The 23,724-nt window shown below is 41.7% G+C and overlaps 1 protein-coding gene across 2 annotated transcripts in view; it reads left to right on the top strand.

The window, feature by feature from the left end:
• The first annotated feature begins 8,154 nt into the window (after nucleotides 1-8,154).
• Nucleotides 8,155-23,724, top strand: part of SLC6A2 (solute carrier family 6 member 2) — a 32,895-nt gene continuing 17,325 nt past the window's right edge. For both annotated transcript variants that reach the window (XR_015750611.1, XM_087971438.1), the window contains exons 1-5: nucleotides 8,155-8,822; nucleotides 17,950-18,081; nucleotides 18,642-18,873; nucleotides 21,925-22,057; nucleotides 22,765-22,899. Coding sequence is in view for 1 of the 2 variants with exons in the window: in XM_087971438.1 (XP_087827564.1) it covers nucleotides 8,534-8,822; nucleotides 17,950-18,081; nucleotides 18,642-18,873; nucleotides 21,925-22,057; nucleotides 22,765-22,899 (921 nt within the window). In the remaining variant the exon portion in view is untranslated. The remainder of the gene's footprint in view (nucleotides 8,823-17,949; nucleotides 18,082-18,641; nucleotides 18,874-21,924; nucleotides 22,058-22,764; nucleotides 22,900-23,724) is intronic.

The following is a 23,724-nucleotide window of genomic DNA, read 5'->3' as shown; positions in this document are numbered from 1 at the left end:
GGCCATAGGTGCCCCTGACACAAGTGGTGTCAAGCGGGTGACACCTACCCTGATCACGCCCCCCCCTGCCCTCCCTTTCCCAGGTCAAACACAACCTTGATGCAACCCTCAATAAAATCGAGTTTGACACCCCTGGTCTAGCCTATCAAAAAAAGAAGGCTTAAGGATAATGTGATAACTGTCTTTTAGTACTTGAGGGGCTGTCACAGAGAGGAGGACGTATTCTCCAAAGCACCAGAGGATAGGACAAGGAGTAATGGGAGGGAGCCCATCAGAAGGAGTTTCGACCCAGAAATGATGAGGAATTTTCAGGCACTGAGCGTGATTAATCAGCAGAACACGGCTTGCCTCCTGGAGTTGTGGTGGCTTCAGTGACGGAGGTTTTCAAGAATAGACCAGACAATCGTTTTGACCTAGATGATATAAGGTCCCCAGCCTTAAGCAGGGGGGGTTGGACTAGAAGACCTCCACGGTCTCTTCAATCCCATGATTCTATGTTCTAGTAAGATTTTTGGGAAAACATTGTACAAGGCCCGTTTGGTCTGAATGCTTACGAGAAGTGAGGCACCATTGCCCTCTCGTGGCCATTGATGAGAATTGTGCTGATGCTACCTAGTTTGGGTCATGAAACGTTTGCCAGAAAAAAGGCAAACTCAGCATCAAGGACCTCACAGCCATCCTCTCCGTCCTCCTCCTCCTCCTCCTCCTCCTCCTCTTGCACAAACCTTCCTCCCATGAAGCACTGAAGATGCTTCCTAGTTGGGTCAGTTCAACCCACTTAGGAAATGTTTGCCAGAAAACAAGAAAGCTCAGAGACCCCCAAAGACCAAGGATCATGGGTTGTTGGTTTGTCAAGCAGGAACAAAAAAAGATCAATAGAAATCTTGGGGACCATGTCAGAGACGGATCGTCATGGAGAAAATCTATGTGGTCGCTAAGAGTCATAAATGACTTGATGGCCCAGAATCAGATGTATACAGTACAGGGCAGATAATCCATCTCTTAAGACCAATCTTAAAACGATTCTTTGCTACACGTCCACTCTTCCTGGAGATGAAGAAGATGATCCAACACCTCAACCTTCCCTCTCAGCTGCTGCATTTGGGATTGCTCACCTCAACAAGCAAAATATTAGGACTATCTGCTCTGCTTTGGAGTTGGAGACTGGAGGCTGAAACATATGAAGAATGGTTGCAGGAATTGGGTACGTCTAGTTTAGTGAAAAGAAGGGCTGCATTGACTTGACAGCAATCTTCTAATATCTGAGCGGCTGCCATGAAGAAGAGGAGACTAACTTATTATTGCATTTCTCAGGCCCTATTAATGACCTTCAAATTGAAATAATTCAAAGATCTCCTTCATTTATAGAACTAGTCTTATGTTCTTCCATTATAGGTTAATTAACAACCCCTTAAGACAAGGCAAACCGTGTCTTAATGTGATACGTGATCCAGAAAGAAGTCGTCTTCCTTGTTGTACTGAAACATCTCATTTCTTAGATCAGCTATATTTACAACTAGCTCTATACTCGTGCTTCCCTGTGAAACTATGTTTATTGGGCTTAGTTTTTGGGGAGGAAAATAAGGGAAAAAATTGTGCCTGTGCCTACCAGCATCCATCAGTATTCATCTGGCTAGCGTCCTGTCAGTGTGTCAGAGAGTTGAGGGCTGTTGGAAACGAAAAGAGTATTTGCTGTGTGAGCAAGAAGGAGACAGCAAGGAGCCTGGGCGTGGCTTAGCTCAACTGTTCTGTACTAAAGGTGCTTGCTGCTGTGAAAGTGTAACTGAAACTCCTCTCCTCTGCTTGTGTTTTGCATTTGGAACAGGTTTATTTTCAGGTGGGGAGGAGGAGTAGAACTCCTTAGCATCAGAACATGTTAATAATACTATAAGAAGTACTAATGTCCTGATGGTCATTTTGAAAAATCCTTTCTTAGTGAGCACCTAGAAGCCGAGAGGAATATACGTACCAAATTTCAAGTTTGTAGGCTTTACGGTTCTTGAGATTTTGTGATGATGCATGAGTGGTATTTCACATTTATATATATAGATTACTTTTCCTTCTAACTCTTTTTCTGATCATCTATCCACCTTTAACTAACATAAACCAAGATTTCTTTGGCTCAGTTGTACTATCCCTCAATCCTCTTGAGTGTTTCCCAAAAGTATAGTATCTTGGTTCCCCATCAGCCTTAAGGACTGCAGTTGTCCACCTGAATCCTATAAAGCATCTCAACTCTTTAATTCAATTCCCATTTTCCTTTTATTTGGCCGCAGCCCCCACCAATCGTCAAGGAGAGCCAAGAAGTCTATTTAGAAATAATCAAATATTATTAAAAATATTGGTCCTAGCCAGAGTTGACAAATGGCTCACTCATCATCAACCTTGGATGGTGAATTTCCAGCTTCTTTCTCAGCCTTGATGGGCTTAATTCAATCAACCCGAGAAGACCAATGCACTTCCTGCTCTCCAGGAGACAGATATGACTGGCAGGACGACAGTTGAGGAGGAGAGCAACTGGGCTTTGCCAGCACAAATGCAACCATGGAGGAGAAACATCCAGTCCTGCTTTAAAAAGAAGGACCAAGGAAGAGAAAATGAGGAACCATCTCAGGTGTAGTTTGGTGAAGGGTTCATTGGCAAAATGTGCATGCTCCATTTAAAAAATAAAGCAGACCACCGGGAACTCAAGGAAGCTACGCAGCATTCTGAGTCTCTTCCATTCTTTCATCAAGAACCTTGTCCTTCAGCCAGGACTCAAAATATGAAGATCCTCACACCACAAGTTTCATCATGGGCCAAGGGATGTGTTTTTCATTATGTACATCTTCTTACAAAATGACACCAACTTCTTCTTCTTTTTTTTTTTTTTTAAAAAAGAAGAGTTATGCCAAAGAGGTTGTGCTGAAAAAAAGCTCTCCATCTTACAAAACTTGATGTCATGCCTTAATAGATCCCTTCTGTTGATTTTTTTTTCTCTGCACCAATCCTTAGAGTGGTATGGTGGCCTAGAGGTGAAGCTCTCACCTCACAATCACGACGCTGTGAGTTCAACCCTAGGTAGAGCCGGATTTTCTCTATCTGGGCACAATGAGATAATATCTGCCAAACAAAACTCTTTGGCAACAGGAAGGGCAGCCAGCCAGTAAACACTCTGCTATCTCCATTCAGTTGTCCAGGCTCGACCTTGCAAGGGATTATGGGATCGTTAAAAGAAGATGAATCTCTGCACCAATCCTTTACAGAGGAGAGTAAAACTTGTCACTCGCAGCCAAGCTGCCTTTTTTGTTTGTTTGCAAATATCTTGGATCTCTGCAATTTGTTAGCACTGTATCTTCACTCTCATGCTAATTCAGGAAAAAGTCAATTGCCCAACTTTCATGTTTTGTTCCCATTGTTAATATCTGTTCATACATTACAGAGAAGAGAAATGTGCTCAACTTTCTGATTCGGTTCAGAAATATAGTTTGATTTGGAAGTTCGACCAAGTTTCAGTCCAATCTCCAAAGTTTTGCGTAGCTCATATCCCACTGCAGGTGCTTGTAAGGAAGTCCATGTTTCTTAGCAATGATCTCCGTTCTGTTCCATTCCAGATGCATAAAGGAAAGGAGTTAAGCAGTATCTTTAAAAAAAATAAGGTTGTTGTTTTTTGCTTATTTTTGTTTTGGCGCAAATGGTAACCATTCCACCCCAAGGGAACATCATTTCTTATCATGTGCTCTTTCTATCAAATGAAGGGGGTCTCATTCATTTTAGAGCTTCGTCTAACTCTTAAGAATCCATGTTTAAACAGCTGCTACCTTTCTAGCCAAAAGCTGGTTGACTTTATCACCCCTGGCATTTAATGTTTGCAGAGCAATGCAGCAGGTCTTGTTAGATTAAAATGATTTCTTGGATCAGTTCCCTGTTGGGATTTTATTTGATCTTTCAGCCTTTGAGCATCCAAAATTACGGAAACATTTTCAATTGTTGAAACCTCGTCCGTCCGAGTAAGCAGAGAGCACGATGTAGAGGTGCAAAACATAAAGAGCATGTTGCAGATTGTGGGAAATGGTTGTGGTTGAGTTTTGGCATGCTTCTGTGAAGACTTCCAAGGATTTCATCATCAACATGTTTTTGAGAAGCATTGGGGTAGGATGACCCCGCCAAAAAAAACCCAAGTAAGTTGTAAAGTTGGCCAAGAGATTAATTGTGTACTCTTTGTGCAGTCTTAAATTATCAATCCCTCCCTGATGTACATCCAAATTGTGGTCAACCTTGAAATGCTGTGAAGAAAGACCTAAGAGTCACTCCGATAGCCCTGAAAAAATCGAAAGATCCTTCTTCCCATTCTATACGTTTACATGGAACATAAAGCATTGGCGCCACTGTGAACCATCCAGGTTGGTTTGCTGTAAAGGAAGCTTTGCAACCTCTAGCATTGTCCCTCTAGTAAAGCATTACAACTTGGTCAATGATGCCAGTTGCACAAATTTAGTGGGGGCCTACCTCCATTTCCAACACTGAGTGAGAAGCAGGGGATGTAAAAGATAACTGGTGTCGTGCAGAACAGGTTGTCCTCACACAAAGTGCTCTTAAGTTCCAAGAGAGTACCACTTTCCAAGGTGTCAATCATGAAGCTAGAGGCTTAGAGATGGAGCCTTGGTTCACGTCATGTTTTCTTTGCCGTCCTCCTTAATATTAACTTAGAAGATCACTCAGCATCCAACAGTGCTTCCAACTCCTGACCATTCATTCAAGGTTGGGGGTCGCTGACTGGAATTTAGTTTCTGAAGTAACAGGAACTGATTTGACCTGCCTGGAAAGCAGGTAGGCTGAAGCACCTGATAGCCGTTTGCTCAGAAATGGAAAATTTCTCTTTAGTGTTTGTTATCTCTTTCTTGAATATGGGACCAAATCATCTATCTATCTATCTATCATCTATCTATCTATCTATCTATCTATCTATCTATCTATCTATCTATCTATCTATCTATCTATCTATCTATCTATCTATCTATCTATCTATCTATCGATCTATCTATCTATCTATCTATCTATCTATCTATCTATCTATCTATCGATCGATCGATCGATCTACCTGCCTATCCATATCTATCCATTATCTATCATCTATCTATCTATCTATCTATCTATCTATCTATCTATCTATCTATCGATCTATCTATCGATCTACCTACCTATCCATATCTATCTATCTATCTATCTATCTATCTATCAATCTATCATCTATCTATCTATCTATCTATCTATCTATCTATCATCTATCTATCATCTATCTATCATCTATCTATCTATCTATCTATCTATCTATCTATCTATCTATCATCTATCATCTATCTATCTATCTATCTATCTATCTATCTATCTATCCATCTATCATCCATCTATCTATCTATCTATCTATCATCTATCATCTATCTATTGTATCCATCCATCCATCCATCCATCTATCATCTATCTATTGTATCCATCCATCCATCCATCATCCATCCATCCATCCATCCATCCATCCATCCATCCATCCATCCATCCATCCATCTATCTATCTATCTATCTATCTATCTATCTATCTATCTATCTATCATCTATCTAATCTACTTACCTATCTATCACATTTATATAGTTACCCATCTCACAAGAAACTCCGAAGGACAATTAATAAAAGTACAACAACAAAGGGCCCCACCCTGAAGATACTTAGAAAGTCACTAAAGACCTATATCTTCTCCTGGGCTGCTTAGCAGATTGGGCACAGATTTTTCTCTTGTATGATTTGGTCCTGTTTTGTATGATTCCCGCCCCCCTTTTTTTCCCCCTCCAACTCCCAGACTGAAAAAATAAATCTGTTATTTATTTTATTCTCCTGGATTTTTCTTAGGAAAAGTGCCCAGAGTTGGCTGAAGTTGGTCGCTCTTTTAAATCTCTTTCCCTAAATGTAAATAAGCAAATAAGCCAACAAATGAAACTCTTGTCAAACCCGATTAGGTGCAATGTGGTCCTGACAGATTCAAGATTAAGCCTGCTTGGGGTGGGGTAGGGTGGGAGCAAATCCAATTGAGGACTTTTTTTTTTCTTTTTGTACCTTGAGGGGGCAGCTGATATTACATTTACCAGCCTGCTGCTTCCCACCCAGAAGCTCAGGGTAAAACAAAACAGAGCCATCTACTCCGAAAGAAACCAAGGGAAGAATTCAAGAAGACTAGACGCCAAGTTTCCCTTTTTCTTTTCCCCCTCCTCTTCTTTCTTCTTTCCCTTGCAAATCAGATGCACTGGCCTTTAGGAGAAGCAGAGAAAAGAATCAGATGCTGGAGGCTAAAACCTTCTTTGGAAGAAGTTTGGCTGCAGGGCAGGACATCTGTGAAGCTTTTATCAATCCAGTAATTCAATCATGAAGAGAGGTTTAATACTCTTCTCCTGTGCCTTGCCTACAGTTACTTCCTGGTCCTGAAGAAGACAAAGACCATTCAGAAAGGACTCCTGCTACCCACCTGCTTTCTGCCTGCCCCCATCTCCAACTGGGGGAATGGACCAACTCTCTAGCATCTCCTGAAATAGTGGAACAGGCTAAACAGGTGAGTCTTTTGTAAAGACTTCTCTTTGGTGTCTTCAGGGCAGGTAAGTGAGGTTGGGATCAGGTCGCAATCTTGGCTGGGCTTTGCTGGTTGGCTGGTGGTGGTGCCAGCAAAGAAGATTTTCGGGGAGAACAGGCAGAAGAGACCCAGAGGGTGGCAGAAACTCCACAGACAATGGGGTGTTTCTGTGTGGATTTGTACACAGGTGTGAGCAACTGAGGAACAGTTTTCCCCTCCTAGCCAGCAGGACCAGCCCGAACCTTTGTATAAAAAAATATATAACCTTAGTCATAATTTCACACGAGGGTTTTGCAAGTTGTTTAGTCTCATAGGTATTTCTGGATTGTGTGTGTGTGTGTTTACCAAAGACACTTTAGCCAGCCTGTGCCCAGCTGAGCCATGGGAAAGGGGAAAAAAATGAAATTCCAGATTGGTTTATTTCAAAACGAGACCTGGGTAGCATCTGAAACCACATTCTGATCACTCCAAACACAAAATAAGAGATATATGTACAACGAAAAGATTTACACCTAGCCTTGGATGGCTAGGATGCTTGAATGTGGATATTAGGAATTGTCTGGTAAGGCAAAAATAATTTTAGTGGGAAAAATGCTTTACATTCTGTTGTGAAACCTGATGATTAAAAAGGAAGACTGAAAAACAACTCTAATGACTACACTGACTTTAAGGAATGCAGGAATACACCTCTTTTTTTAAAAAAATAATCAGTAAAGTTGGTTTCATTGTTTCACTGTTTCTTGCACCTTGATCCAGGTGAATCTGGAGCCATTTGGGTTCTGTTCTGATATTGTTTTCTGACTTGTATATACCGCAAACATGTAAATGGTAGTGTACAGCTCAGATTGGGAAATGACTGCATTATAGAATTGCAAATTTAGATTCTGTCTAAGGTGAGAAAGGAACAGACCCAACATACTTGGTCGGGCTGGCAGAATTAATTCCAGGTGTCTTAAAGCCACACCTCAACTCTAGAATATGAATCGGATTATATCAAATTGGGCACCCAAGCTTCGCATTGAAAAGGAAACCCCGATTGCTCTTAAGCGGTTTTTTTATCCTGCTCCTGCAGCTCTGGAGAATTTTGACCCAACTCGTGTCGCTTGGACTTTGTCTGGCTTTGATTCGGATTCCGAAACTTTTTACGCAGTCCCAGAACCCCAAAAGCATGAACCTCGGGGAGCTTCGGTGGTGTTTTGTGTCAAAAGCAGACACTTTCGGGTGGAAGTGGTTTAGCTTGAAAAGGAGGCGAGGCCGAACCTCGGGGTGTAAAAATATAAATGGGAACGGCCCATTCAGGATCCCAGAAGTTAATCTCGGACTTCCGAGAGCCGGCCGAGAGTTTCTCCTCCGGACGAGAAAGAAATCTTTTGGGATCTCTTTGCAAAGCGACATCCCGTGCCCAGTCCCGCGCGCCGAAGTTGGCACTGCCAGCAAGACGTAAGAGACGGCTGTGGGTAGCTACAACCCGCCGCACTTGCCCTCTTCGGACCTGGGGGCGTAGGGAGTCCGCTGCGGAGATTAGAGCAACGGGGGTGGGTTAGACCAGGACGGCGGCGTCGCCACTCCGTCCTCCGCAGCTCCCCAAGTTGGAAGGCTCTTTCTTGGCTAAGAGGAAGAAGGAACAGCTCCCTTCCAGCTCTTGATTTTGTGTGTGTGTGTGTGTGTGTGGAGAAGTGACCGACCTGGAAAGCCTCCTCCCCGGGGTCGGGTGGTGGTCTCAGGAGGCGGCGGGGATGCGGGTAGGAAGGACGCTTCTCTGGCCCGGACGCGCCTCTGCTTGCCCGGCGCCCTCCTCCCTTTGGCGCGTCTTTGCGCTGCGCTCTTGGTGAGAGAGGCTCTCCGGCGCAGCGGCTCCTGATTTTCGCTCTCCTTGCCCTCTCTTCCTCCGCTTGAGTTGCTCTCTTTACCTCACCCTCTCGCACTCCTCCAGAGCGAAGATGATCAAACCTCTGGTCCAGGCGGAGGAGCCTTCTGCGCTGCCGCCGTCGCCCTCGATCAAGAAAGACGTGGAGCTCTTGCTGGTGAAGGAGCAGAACGGGGTGCAATACACCAGCAGCCACCTCCTGGAGCACGCCGGCCCTGGGTACAGTTCCACCACACCTGAAGGATCCCAGGAGCGCGAGACTTGGGGCAAAAAGATCGACTTTCTGCTCTCCGTGGTCGGCTTCTCGGTGGATCTGGCCAACGTCTGGCGGTTCCCTTACCTCTGCTACAAAAACGGAGGAGGTAAGTCCGAATTCACCCTCCCTGATCTGCAGCCCTCCCCACCCACCCCAAACCTGTCGGGTGTATCTACCATCGCCACCTCAGTGGGGGAAGACGGAGGGAAGAATAAGGGAAGGTAGCCATCCAGCTTTCCCTTTGGCGCTTGGGGTTCTTGGTTTCGGAGGACGGGTGTGCAGGGGTGTGTTTGGCACATTTGGGGTCAGAGCCCAGTCTCCTTGCGAGGGACGCACAGCGGGGCCTTTGAACACATTTGTGACTTCTCTCCTCTGGACAGCTGGGCTGAAGATCCAGAGGTGGCACCCTGGTTTGAAGGAACTTTGCTTCCAAAGAGCAAAAAAATCCATAAGGATTTTGTCTTTTTAGTCCCTAAAGGCTCTAAACTCATAACCTATCTCAGCAGGACAAGTTTAAAAGTTCAGCTAGACTTTATTCTTGATTTCCTTCCCAGCTTCTTTTGCAAGCTCAGATCAAAGGCACTCTTGTAGCTTCCTGCCCTGGCCAGCTAGACTTCGCTTGCAATACAGGCAGAGATGGAGATAGACTACTACTGAGCATAGAAGCTCCAATCCTCATCCTTCAGCCTCTTCCCTCCCATGTAGGGATCCCAAGGCGCTTTTTTGTATTGTTTAAATTTGTTTCACTTTTGGTACAGTCCAAATTGTCCTTGGTCTTCTCCTTGGGTGGCGCCAGAAAGCATCAAAAGTTTGTTTCTGATGGTTTGCCCCGAAAATGTTGAACTGGGCCCAAAAGTAGCTTTCACCCAGAAGGGAAGCAGAGGAAGGATGGGGATCTTAACTGCTTCCATATTGTAATCTGGCATCCATTTTGTGAATGTGGTGAGCTTTGTGGACTCTGCTTAAAGGCGCTTCCTTCTACTGTCGTCTGTGGAGAGAACATTGTAGTCCTCTTCTGGGAAAGTAGAAGGTTCTTTGTGGCTACCCTAAGCATAATCCCTCCAGAAAATGGGCTACAACCATGTCCACCCAGATGCAATTCTCAAGTTTTCCAGCCAGCATGGCTAGAATTTGGGACTTTTGGAAACTGCTAGCTTGGGAAAAGTTGGGCTCCAGCAATGAACACACACACACACACACACACACACACACACACACACGCAAACCTTGCCCAGTTCTAGGTTATAGAGCAGCCAGTTTTGTTTTCAAGTGCACAACCACTTGGAAAATAAAGACTGTTTTTGTTTTTTTTAAGGCTGGGGATGAGGCTTTGGTTAAGAAGAAACTGGACTATTGCTAGTTACTATCAATTAATCAATCAAATGTTTATTGTCAATGCACAACATGTGTACAATGACATTGAAAATTGAATTTTCTAGTACAGCTGTAAGTAGAAAATTGAGGGATGTAGTTCACCACAACAGCTCTGGAAAATCTCATGTTCTCTTGAGAAAACTGTGAGAAAATTTCAGTCTGAAATCCTGGAGTTTTAGTCCATTTTATTTATTGAGGTAAAAAAAATCACAGACTAAATGGACTGGTGTTTGGTAGCACTGCTTCTGAAGTTCCTTTCTGTGTTCTCATGTAATATACAGTAAATCTCTTGTACACTCATGTTAAGACTATTGCTTCTCCATAGGTTTGACCCCACTAAGGTGTTTACCTGTTGTTAGCTTCTTCTTGAATTGTTCCAGAATGAACACTGGGTAGAAAGAACGTCGTCCCCATAGCTAAATCTGACTTTCCTTCTTAGGCATCTTTTCTGAGTCATTGCCAAATGTTCTGGTCAGGATTTCTAGAGGTGCTACTGTTGATAGAAAAAGGTGATGGGTTGTCTCATTTGGCTTTTCAGCCGGACCCTTTGGGTGTGTCACCATCAAGTGGGGAGGACACTCCCCAATCCAGGTGCTGCAGGAAATCTAGGGTTGGTTTGACTTTGAGATTCTGCCTGGGCTTTGCTGGGGTTGGTCTTGCCATACTACAGGTGGATACCTCCCAAGTTAAAATAAGTTGAAATAAAGGAGCAAATGGAAAGGCACCAAAACAGAAGGAGGTAGAAGTTTGGGGTGGGAGAGAGGGAGGGAGAAAGATTGAGAAAGAGACACACAAAGAGAAACACAGCAAAAGAGAGAGAGATAGATAGATAGATAGATAGATAGATAGATAGATAGATAGATAGATAGATAGATGATAGAGCAAAAGATGGAGAGTGAGAAGAGAAACAGAGAGAAAAAACTAGCAAAAGAGAGAGAGAGAGGGAGAGGAGAGGGAGAGAGAGAGAGAGAGAGAGGGAGAGAGAGAGATTATTATTCCCATGAGGACCTTGTTGCCTGGACTCTTTTTCGTGCCTGTCACTTTCCTCACATAGTTTAAGAAACATCTTTGCTCCACGCTTGAAGGTAGAATAGAACAGAACACACAGAGCTCCACTATTTTATTGGAAAAAAAGATGGAACGTATTAATGAAAAGTGCCGTGACATGGTTGGAAATTTTAACTGGATGAATGTCTGAGCCCATGTCTTCCAACTCACCCAGAGGGCTTCGTCCACCCTCTTGATGTCAAACCATGTGATCTCACCTCCAAGATAGGTGAGATGAACCCTTATACAGTGTTAAAGGTCTGCTGAAATCATGCCAGCTTGAAGAGAGACATGGACCTTGGAGCCATTTTCTTAAGCTTGTTCCAGAAATGGTCTGGAGATGGATGAGAGCAACAGTCTCACCACGGAAGGGAAAGATGGGGAAGTCTTTGGAAAACCACAAGCAAGGACGGGGCCAATCTCTAGAGGACTGGACCTACTATTGACCTGCTCTCATCCACAAGCTACCTGGAGGGACACCATCTGTAGGCTTTGCTGGCCACCTGCCAGTCCATCTTGGTGGAACAGAGAGCTTGAGAACTCTCGTGTTGCCAGAGAAGATCAGGCAGCACAAAATGCTTCTATTTTATAGTGCTCGGATGGCTTAGTTGCCTGGGGATAATTGAACGTATGTAATAAAGACCATTGATCTCAAATGAAATGGAACACAGATTTGAGACTTTGGTATTAGCTCTGAAAACTTTGCAAAAGGGAGATGCACGTTGACAGATTAGCTGTGCAAACCTTGACACTAAACCTAAATATGCAGGTTTCGTGTGTATTTGTGCATCTGTTTGAATTTTGCTTGGTAGCCAGAAAAAGATGTTTATGTTCTCAAAAGTTGGATGGCAGCTTTAGAGATGTAGAGATCACCTGGTGATGTGACAACTGGGTTTGTTTCTGATGTTTTGCCCACTGCATAACACCTGGCAAATCTCCTCTTATTTAATTGGGGTCTCATGGATGGGTGTGGCTTGCTCTCACTGAACCCAACTCTCATGTAATTGAGGCCTGATACACCCACACCCAGCCTCAGCTGGGTATGTGTGTATGTGTGTATATACGTGTGTTTGTGTCTCTCTGTATGTATTGGACCTCAACAACATGAGGTTCAGCGAAAGCCAACTATTCTTAATGAAGAAGTCATGTTCTGTTTAACGGGATCTACTTCTAGAAATCTAGTTACACCAAAGGACAATCTTAGTATCTCATTAACTCATGAATTATTTCCTTGAACATGTCATGACATTATGCCTTGTCTACCGATGCTGGCCTGAGACGGACGTTACTGTGTGGTTTGATTTTAAATACAACACTGTGCCACCAGTGTCCATATACAGTAGAACTTCTGGTCACAAATGCTTCTGACCACAACCAAATTGGGTTCTGATCAAACAATTCACATTTCTTTTTTCCCCATGGCCGATTTCTTCTTCTGCACCTTTTTTTTTTTTTTGTAAGCGCCAAATTTCCAAAATTAGGTTCGGGTTATGACCAAATCGGGTTGCAACCAAAGTTATGGAATGAATTATGGTCTTGACCAGAGGTTCGACTGTACATGTGAAGAAGGGACAGGGAGGAACATCGCCTCCAATCAAGTCCAATTTATTTTATGAAACACCTTTTTTTTTTCTTATCTGGGATCCTTCAGGTGTGGTGGAATCACAACTTTTGGAGAATTTTAGAGAACGTCTCGCTCTCTGTGTGCAACATGTATGTAATGGGCTGCTGGAATAACTTTGGAAGTCTATGTGTGTACCCATCTACATAATGTATGTGTATCCATCTACATCATGTATGTGTACCCATATACATCATGTATAGCTTCAGACCACCAGGTGGAGCACCAAATCTTTTGCAAAAATAAATATTTATGAACCCAGTGATCGAAAAAGTCCAAGCTACTCAACAACTTGGTTGCTCTGTTAAAAGCAACGTAACATGACAATGTTCTTTCACTACTTTGAGAACAAGAGGAAACATTGCTTAGAAGCCAAGCATTCACATTTCACCTTTCCAAAGTAAACAATCCATTGATCATGATTAAAAGCAGGCTCTGCATCACTTGTAGGGCACTCACTGCTGGCTTGTTCAGATCTGGCTTAGTTACTGTATAGAGATAACCATTGTGATTTGTTTATGGTTTAGTGATATATATGTAGGTTATTCATATTTCTGTGATTAAAATTTTTTTAGTCCAAAGGTAAGAATCCATAATATATTTTTTAAGAGTTGATTTCTAATATCTACAGACCCCTCACATCCCAGACATAAACTGGTTCAACTCCTTCCCTCAAAATGACGCTATAGAGCACTGCACACCAGAACAATTAGACACAAGAACAGTTTTTCCCTGAACGCCATTACTCTGCTAAACAAATAATTCCCTCAATACTGTCCAACTATTTATAAAGTCTGCACTACTATTACTATTAATCTTCTCATCACTCCTTATCACCCATCCCCTCCCACTTGTGACTGTATGACTGTAATTTTGTCGCTTGTATCCTAACGATTTATATGGACTGTTTCCTAGTATGATTTGATTGCTTATTGTACCCTATGACTACTATTAAGTGTTGTACCTTATTTTTTCTTTTATGTACACTGAGAACATTTGCACCAAGACAAATTCCTTGTGTGTCCAATCACACTTGGCCAATAAAGAATTCTATTCTATTCTATTCTATTCTATTCTATTCTATTCTATTCTATTCTATTCTATTCTATTCTAATTCTATTCTATTCCATATTTTCTATTCTATTCTATTCTATTCTATTCTATTCTATTCTATTCTATTCTATTAATTCTATTCTATTCCATATTTTTCTATTCTATTCTATTCTATTCTATTAATTCTATTCTATTCCATATTTTCTATTCTACTCCATTCCATTCCTCTATTCTATTCTATTCTATTCTATTCTAATTCTAATTCTAATTCTAATTCTAATTCTAATTCTAATTCTATTCCATATTTTCTATTCCATTCTACTCCATTCCATTCCTCTATTCTATTCTATTCTATTCTATTCTATTCTATTGCCAGATGTTCAGTCATCACTGAAGTCTAGGAAATCTTGAAAACTGCCTCTTCTTTTTTCACAGGGGAAACACACACACACACACACACACACACACACAAACACACACACAAAAAACAAATCTATGCTGGAGAAAGAACAAATACATTTTTGTGTTCTTTTTTTTTGGGGGGGGGGGGAGGTCCCGAGTGTTTCTTCCAAAACGTTGAGGTGTGGATGAAAACTCTCTCCCTTGGTGCCCAGTTTTGCTTTTTCAGGTTACAGCACACAAACGAATGCTTTGATGTCCAATCACGTGGTTTGTCAAAACAAGAGGAGGAAGCGCCGGGCAGAGCATAGGAGGGAGATTGTAGGATCAAAGCAAAGCAGCTGGGTGTCATTTGCATCTTTGCAAGGCCTTTTTCCGATGTGGGAAATGCAGGAGTGAGGGTTGAAGGTGAATCGAGGAAGGGAAACGGGACATGAAGTCATGACAGTTCTCGCCACTCAAGATGTCTCCAAGACGGAGGTTCATAGGCCTGGAATGGACATTGGAGCTTTTCTACTCCAACCATCCCCTCCCTCCCATGCCATCCAAGGCAGGAGTCCTTCTATTTTTGTTTCTTGTTTTATCTTTTAATGATCCTATAATTCCTTACATCAGGGTGGAGTCGGGGCAACTGAATGGAGCTGAGTATTTACTGGCCGGATGCCCTTCCTGTCGCCAATGCGGAGTTCACGGCAGATAATTACTCTTTGTGCCAAGAGAGAGAAATATCTGCCGCTACCTAGAATCAAACTCACAGCCTCCGGATTGCGAGGGGAGAGCTCCACCTCTAGGCCACTGCATCGCTTGCAGGAATCTTTATATCATCCTGGACAAATGGTTGGCCGGTCTCTTTTTGAAAACCTCCAGTGATGGTGCACTCACAACTTCTTGAGACAAGCTGTTCCATTGGCGAATTGTTCTTACTCTCAGAAATTTCTCCTTCATTGCACACTGTATCTCCCTCTTACAAGCTTCTTGTCCTGCCCTCAGATGCTTTAGAACAGAACAGAATAGAACAGAACAGAATAGAATAGAATCAAATAAAGAAGGAATGGAATGGAATGGAATGGAATGGAATGGAATAGAATAGAATAGAATAGAATAGAATAGAATAGAATAGAATAGAATAGAATAGAATAGAATAGAAAATATGGAATAGAATTAGAATAGAATAGAATAGAATAGAATAGAATAGAATAGAATAGAATAGAATAGAATAGAATAGAATAGAATAGAAAATATGGAATAGAATTAGAATAGAATAGAATAGAATAGAATAGAATAGAAAAGAATAGAATAGAATAGAATAGAATAGAATAGAATAGAATTCTTTATTGGCCAAGTGTGATTGGACGCACAAGGAATTTGTCTTGGTGCAAATGCTCTCAGTGTACATAAAAGAAAAGATAAATTCATCAAGACTCATAAGGTACAACACTTAATGATACTCATAGGGTAGAAAGAAGCAATCAAATCATACTAGGAAACAGTCAATATAGATCGTAAGGATACAAGCGACATGGTTGCAGTCATACAGTCTCAAGTGGGAGGGGATGGGTGATAAGGAGGGATGAGAAGATTAACAATAATAGTACTGCAGACTTTGTAAATAGTTGGACAGTGTTGAGGGAATTATGTGTTTAGCAGAGTGATGGTGCTCGGGGAAAAAACTCCCCTTTTGTCTAGTTGTTCTGGTGTGCAGTGCTCTATAGCGTCATTTTGAGGATGGGAGTTGAACCAGTTTATGTCCGGGATGTGAGGGGTCTGTAGGTATTTTCACAGCCCTCTTTTTGACTCGTGCAGTATACAGGTCCTCGATGGAAGGCAGGTTGGTAGCAATTGTTCTTTCTGCAGTCCTAATTATCCTCTGAAGTCTGTGTCTGTCTTGTTGGGTTGCAGAACCAAACCAGACAGTTATAGAGGTTCAGATAACAGACTCAATAATTCCTCTGAAGAACTGGATCAACAGCTCCTTGGGCAGTTTGAGCTTTCTGAGTTGGCTTTTTTGTGTTTTTTTTAAGGACGTTTTTGACTGGAGAACAAATCAACTCTTTAGAGAGCAAATCAACTCTCTCTTTCCTATGATAACATCTCAAGTATTGGAAGGTGCTATCAGATCTCCTCTAAGCCTTTTCTTCCTTAGGCTAAACATACCCAGTTTCCTTAGCTGTTCATTGTTCAACTCATCCTGTACACCCCCGATCATCTTTGTTGCTCTTCTCTGCTCTCTTTCTAGGAACTCAACTTGATTTATTTTTTGTATAATGGTGACCAGAACTTTCTTTACTTGATACTTTCCTGGAAAACAAAAATTGAATATCTTGGTGGTCATCTGGTTGTTCCTTCCTTTGACGTTTTTGAACACATCCTGCAGATTTCCTTCCTTCCTTCCTTCCTTCCTTCCTTCCTTCCTTCCTTCCTTCCTTCCTTCCTTCCTTCCTTCCTTCCTTCCTTCCTTCCTTACTTACTTACTTACTTACTTACAGTACAGATGAATTAAATCTGTCCAGATTTATTTTCTTTGAACTTGAACATCTCCCATTAGCTGTAGCTACACTTTGATATTTAAATTAGCTGTATCCTGATGGGAAATGCATTTGGTTTCCCAGGGATGCTGCTGATGAATTTACCCTGTTCAGTTCTGGAGCTGTCACTCCAATGTAGCCATACAATTAAACACACACACACACACACACCAGACAGAGAGGAGGGAAGGACAGAGGGATGGGGGGAGAGAGAGAGAGAGAGATTAGCAAAATCAAAATTCACATCCTATAACCTGCTTTGGAAATACTGCTCATTTAATTGAATTTTGTCTGAGTGCATAGAGCTTAGCAAACAGATCATTGAATAGTCAGAAAAGGACTACGCTGCGTTTGTACTTGGATTGAGGAAGAGAACTTGGAAATCAAGATAACCTGAGCTGAATTTGGAGTATCTTGGACTGCCTTGTAAGATCTTGAACTTTTGGTGGAGCTTAAGGGGATATCTGGGGAAAATGGCAGGTTTTCCACTGACAGTCATATCTGCAGAGAATGCCTCCAGTCTGCTGATGGCTTGCTCCAGTCCATATTGTTGTCCTCAGCCAACCTGGGACATGTGATATACAGCCACAAAAGATCCTTCATTCCCTCACTCTGATGTTAGCACATCCTGTTCCTCTAGTATCTTTGTAGATACTAAATATTCTATCCTGGTAGAGTGTTTTTCCTGTCTCCATTAATAGGCTGATGGAAATGAGAATTAATGGATAAAGAGATTTTTAAGCCATAGTTCTGACTGAATTTCCTACTTAGACTTTCTTTTCTTTTCTTCCTTCCTTTCTTCCTTCCTTTCCCTCCCTCCCTCCCTCTCTCCCTCCCTCCCTCTTTCTTTCTTTCTTTCTTTCTTTCTTTCTTTCTTTCTTTCTTTCTTTCTTTCTTTCTTTCTTTCTTTCTTCTCCTTTTTCTTTCTCACATATATTGCAATAACAGCAGAAATACATTGAGAGAGAAGTAGGGAATGATGAAGAGGCTAGGTCTAGATAAAAGAAACAAGGATGTTCTAAATACTCTTCCTTTCTATGTTTCTGCAACAGCTGGTTCTTTGTGATCTAAGACGACTTTGAAAACAACAGAAATAAAGAAACTCCAAGCAAATTCTCTAATGCAATCCTCCTCTGGAAAAAAAAAAAAAGAGTTTAACGCGTAAGAATGCAAGCCAGCAGTTCTTTCATCTGTATTTATTTTTGCCTTTCCAGGTGCCTTCCTCATCCCTTACAGCCTCTTCCTCATCATTGCAGGAATGCCTTTGTTTTATATGGAACTTGCTTTAGGCCAGTATAATAGAGAAGGGGCTGCTACTGTATGGAAAATCTGCCCATTGTTTAAAGGTAAATCTGAAATCTTCAACCTATTTGGGGTACCGAAGATGTTTCAGCTATCAGTCAGTGGTTTGAGTTAAAGGAGATCTGAGCCTTTATGTATGCACCAACAGAACAGAATATCTGTCGCTTGGGGTTGGACTGTGGGGTCCTTGTTGCTGTCTTGAACTTGGTGATTTTCTTGCAAACATTTCATGACCCAATTAAGGAACTTCATCAGTGCTAGAAGGAAGTGGTGTTGGAGGAGGAGGAGGAGGAGGAGGAGGAGGAGGAGGAGGAGGAGGAGGAGGAGGACTCTGGGTCCTTGGTGTTTTCTGAGTTTGGTTGTAAAGTATCATGAAGCTGTATATAAGTTTAAGTGCTATGGCTATTGCTACTTAGAGTGCCAGATTCTTAATTCTTCCAGGTGAACCAACACTGTACAATAGAGATCCTGTTCCTTACACTGAACCACAATAACTCTGTGTCATATTTGTGCCTGGGGCCAAAGAGCAATGATATTTCTTCAATCTCATGAATAAGATGATTCCCAATGAAGTTCCTGTATAATCTTTTTCCTTTGTCCTCAGGCGTGGGCTACGCTGTGATCCTCATAGCACTCTACGTTGGCTTCTACTACAATGTTATCATTGCCTGGTCTCTCTATTACCTGTTTGCCTCCTTCTCCATGGGGGAGCTTCCCTGGGTTCATTGCAATAATCACTGGAACACCCCCAACTGCACTGACCCCAAAGCCAATAATTCTGTATTCTTCAATGTTAGCTCCAAGCTCAAGAATACTCCTGCTGCTGAATTTTATGAGTAAGTCTGAAAGCTCTTCAGGGTTTACTTCATCTATCATTCCTGGATCTATTTCAGCATTTTCCATTTTTGCGGGGTGGGGGTGTATGGATAGCCCTCAATTTACAACAGCTCATTTAGTGACAGTTCCAAGGTACAACAGCACCGAGAAAAAAGTGACGTATGACCATTTCTTCACACTTACGATGGTTGCATGCTCATGTGACCAAAAATTCAGATGATTGGCACCTGACTCGTATTTATGACGGTTGCAGTGTCCCATCATGAGTTTCCCTTTTGAGACCTTCTGACAAGCCAAGTCAAGAGGGAAGCCAAATTCACTGAACATCTGTGTCAAGCTGACTTAACGACTTGAAGTCCACACTTCAGGATTGAGAAACCTTCTGTAGGATTACCTGTCAACTCATAAAATATTTCTATGGTCTTTTTAGAGTTGCCAACAGAAAGGGAGAGGGAAAAGTGGCAGCTTGGAAATCAAAAGTGCATTCCATAAATAGTTTTTCAAAGATAGTAACTAGGTGACTGAAGTTTCTGCCACACAAAATTCTAACTGGAGAGCATGATTGATGACTCTTGGCTATGGATGTGTCCCATTGGAGGATATGAATTATGATACACCCAGGGGGTGGGGGAAAACCAGCATCAAGGGTGACAATGAATGATGTGTCTTAGAGTCGGCTACACCCAGACAGTGCCAGACATGTTAACTCCCAATAAATCCCTTTTAAGTTTTGGAAGTTTGGCTCGAGACTCGTGATTTAATTGGGGTAACCACCAGAATCCTGACATTACTTACTGAATTACAGAAATAGTTAGGGAGAGATTTGTGGATCTCATCTCTCTAATCCTTGCAGTTTCCCATGCTTCCATTAAATCCCCAAAGGGAGACATCATAACAAAATGTTCCCAGGTAGATTTTGAAAGTCAGTGTTGAATAACACAAAGCAACTCCCTAAGTAACATCTCCCATTACCTCCAGCTATAAAGTCACTTTGGATACTCCACCAAGAAAGAGCAAATCAACAAGCTAGAAAGTCTTTCATGGTGGGAGGAAGAAAATGTCTGAGAAACCTCAAAAACAAATGTATTTATATCTACAGATGCATTTATAGATTTCTTGAGTCTGATGTCATTTCTGGCTTGTTTGCTTTGTTTGGTTTCAGGTTTTGCTTATTTTTCTTCATGATGATGCTTTGTTTGTTTGCCATGCTTTGCGGATCCCTTTTTGAAATCAAAAATTAGAAGAGAGAGAGAGAGAGGGAGAGGAAGAGAGAGGGAGAGAGAGAGAGAGAGAGACCATTGAGAGTGGAAGAGAGATTGCAAGGAGAGAAAGAGACAGACAGACAGACAGAAAGAGAGGGAGGGAGAAAGCTGTCTAAAAATAACAGAATGAGAAGAAATGGCATATCAGAGAATGAAAGTGAGTGCACCTATATAGCTTGGCATTCAACCTGTGATGGTACTCCATAGATAGCTTCATACCTTCTAGAAAGGTTATCCAAAACTGTCTTAAGATGAGGACGTTCCTTGGAAATATTTTGACCTTGAGGTCCAACTTTGCTAAATGGATGCCTGAGATCCGTAGACCCCTGCCCTCTCTGTTTTGGAGCTGAGTGTCTAAGTTTATTATTTCTGGCTCCATCCTAAAGACCATGATAGGAAAAACAAAGAGTCCAACCCATGAAGGCACGTCATGTTCTTTTAAATTCTGCTTCCTGTTTAGGCTTCACTTCCTAAAGAGTATGCTTTCAGTATTGGTCACAGAGAGAAATAGAGCCCACCATGGGGAGACAACAAGACACCCATCCTTGTTGCTTATCCTTGCTTGATAAGCAAGACTTATCAAATCTTGCTTATCAAAGTCTGCGAACATCATTCTGATGCATTCTTGAAAGAACCCTGTTGTGTCTCTAGAAATGCTGGAGGATTTTGTCTACCTTTAAGATATATTCTTAAGCAATGCCACCCAACAAAAGATTTTTTGAGATGCAGAGACCAGTTGCTCAAGATCCCTGTGTAGGATTTGAGTCACAGTGTACTGGCCAAGAATAACATCTCCTCAATGCCAAGTTTCTATGGAGGTTCTCAATCATCCAGGTCACAGTTGTCCCAAAGACACTTTTCCAAAAGGCAACTGGACTTTCTTGTTGTTTTTCTCTTGAAAACATTTCACTTCTCATCCAAGAAGCTTCTTCAGTGAAGAAGAACTGAAGAAGCATCTTGGATAAGAAGAAAAAAATGTTCTCAAGGAAAAAACCCAAAAGAGTTCTTATTTTTTTCCTTGAAAATGTTTCACTTCTCATCCAAGAAGCTTCTTCTTCAGTGAAGAACTGACAAAGCTGCTTGGATGAGAAGCCAAATGTTTTCAAGGGAAAAAAAGCAAGAAAGAAAAATGGCTTTGAGACTTCTAAATGTAAGTTCACAATCATAAGTCATACTTAACCTCCTTAACTGAAGAGAATCCCTACAGTAGAAGATATCTATGCAGAAGATTTGACTTCTGTTGCCTTAAAAGTTCTGCATTAAGCAAATATCCTGGCTATTTATTTGTGCTTCAGAACTTTACAAATTGTACAGACATCTTAGTCAGTGATGGAATTCAAATAATTTAACAACCGGTTCTCTGCCCTAACGATTTCTTCCAACAACCAGTTCACCAAACTGCTCAGAAAGTTAACAACTGGGTTCTTCTGAACTGGTGTGAACTGGCTGAATTCCAACACTGATCTTAGTGGAAAAGACCACAATTCATTGGATTTAATACCGACGATGATCTTTGTAGCATCCAGATCATTGTAGGGACTATCCTAAACTTCTTGGAACTATTTCTGGGGGAAATTCCTCCTCTTTGGAAACTTTGTCAATGAAATGACATGTCACTTCCTGCTCTTTTATTTTCCCTTTCTCTCAAAAGGGGAAGCCCTGACTCTGGACGTGATTTTGCTCATCCCAGTTTGAAGTAGGTGGTACTTTTGCTGCAGGATAGGGACATACAATCACGTTCTCCACTATATGAGATGATCTAATTCTTCCTCTTCTCTCTTTGGATAGGCGGAGAGTTTTGCAAATTAGCCGTGGGATTCATGAAATCGGCCAGCCTCGGTGGCAGCTGGTGCTGTGTCTCTTAGTGGTAGTGATCATCCTGTTTTTCAGCCTGTGGAAAGGGGTGAAGACCTCTGGAAAGGTAGGAGAATGTTTGTTTTTTAACTTGAAACTTTAAGGTATTGTTTTGATTCCATTTGGATATCCAGAAGCAGTATGGAATTATCATAATATACAATACCAATGATAGGTATTTTCCTAATAAATTAGGATTACCAGATCAAGGTGGTCAAAAGTCCAGATGACCACTCAATGGTGGAAGTCCCAAAGATGCTTTTTCCAAAAGACAACTGGATTTCCTTGTTGTTGTTTTTATCTTTGAAATGTTTTGCTTCTCATCCAAGAAGGTTCTTTATTTCTAACTGTTCTTCAAAGAAAAAAAGAAAACCAAGAAAGTCCAGTTGCCTTTTGGAAAAAAGCACTTTTTCAACAGCCATGACCCAAATGGTTGAAAATCTCCCTAGACATCAATGCTGGTAGAATGTTCTTGACAGGTATTAAGTGAATATCACGACTTTTATATCCCAGATATGCAAACTCTACACCAGATATGATTTATTCAAGGGGTGCAAATGGTGTGCTATCTTGGATATAATGCAGGATAAATTATGGAAGGTAAGTTTTTTTGAAGCCATGGAGACTCCCATATCAACCATACTAGACAAGGCAAAACAAATAATCTGGTTCAAGCGATAACAGCTTTCTGTGTTCCTAACAGAGACTTGCATTTTTAATCAACATTTACTGTTGATGGATGGATCCTATTGTTTTAATGTGTTGACCTTACAGGTTGTATGGATAACTGCAACACTGCCTTATGTTGTGCTGTCTGTGCTGCTAATCCATGGGCTAACGTTGCCTGGTGCATATGAGGGAATCAAGGCTTATCTCAACATCGATTTTGGACGATTGAGAGAAGCTCAAGTAAGTCTTCTCCCCTCCTACTTTCTGCTCTCTCAGTTGTTAAATTCCCATTCCAGATACGATTGTAGTTACGATTCTCATGAAGACACCAATGTTCTTCTTTGAACATTTGGTCTCCTCATGAGATTCATAGCTATAATCATTGACTTATTATTATCAAATATCATATTAAAAACCCAGCTTGATTTAAAGATGTCTTATTTATGTTTCTTGATTTGAATATCCCAACAAAGTATTTCAGAAGTAACTAGGACAGTCTGCATTAAAATATGAACCTCTCCAATTCTAGTTTGGATAATAATCTCTCAGACAACCTTATGGTCTAGTCTAATGAAGAGGAGGACTAGGGGTGAAATTAGAAAGGGTCTTCCAGGATTTGAGGAAGGGGTTCAACTATTCTCCAAAGAACCTAAGGACAAGAAGTAATGGGTGAAAGCCAGTGGTAGGATTCAAATTTTTTTACTACCGGGTCTGTGGGCGTGGCTTGGTGGGCGTGGCAGGGGAAGGATACTATAAAATCTCCATGCAGATATTTGCCGGTTCTCCAAACTACTCAAAATTTCCACTACCGGTTCTCCAGAACTGGTCAGAACCTGCTGAATGCCACCTCTGGTGGAAGCTTATCAAAGACAGATTCAACATAGAATTAAGGAGAAATTTGCTGATGCTGGGAAGGATTAAATCAATGGAATGGCTTGCTTCCAGAAATTGTGGGAGTTCCATCACTGGAAGTTTTCAAGAAGAGACTGGGCAGCCATTTGTCCAGAATGGTAGAGGGTCTCCTAGTTGAACAAAGGGTTGGACTAGAAGACCTCCAACCCTGTT

Source organism: Notechis scutatus, chromosome 9, assembly GCF_049901735.1.
Source record: "Notechis scutatus isolate UNSWTSFEM ecotype Mainland chromosome 9, rNotScu1.2, whole genome shotgun sequence".
In the NCBI taxonomy this organism is placed as follows: Eukaryota; Metazoa; Chordata; class Lepidosauria; order Squamata; family Elapidae; genus Notechis; species Notechis scutatus.
Note: the sequence above shows the minus strand (reverse complement) of the source record. Positions and strands in the feature narration are given on the sequence as shown.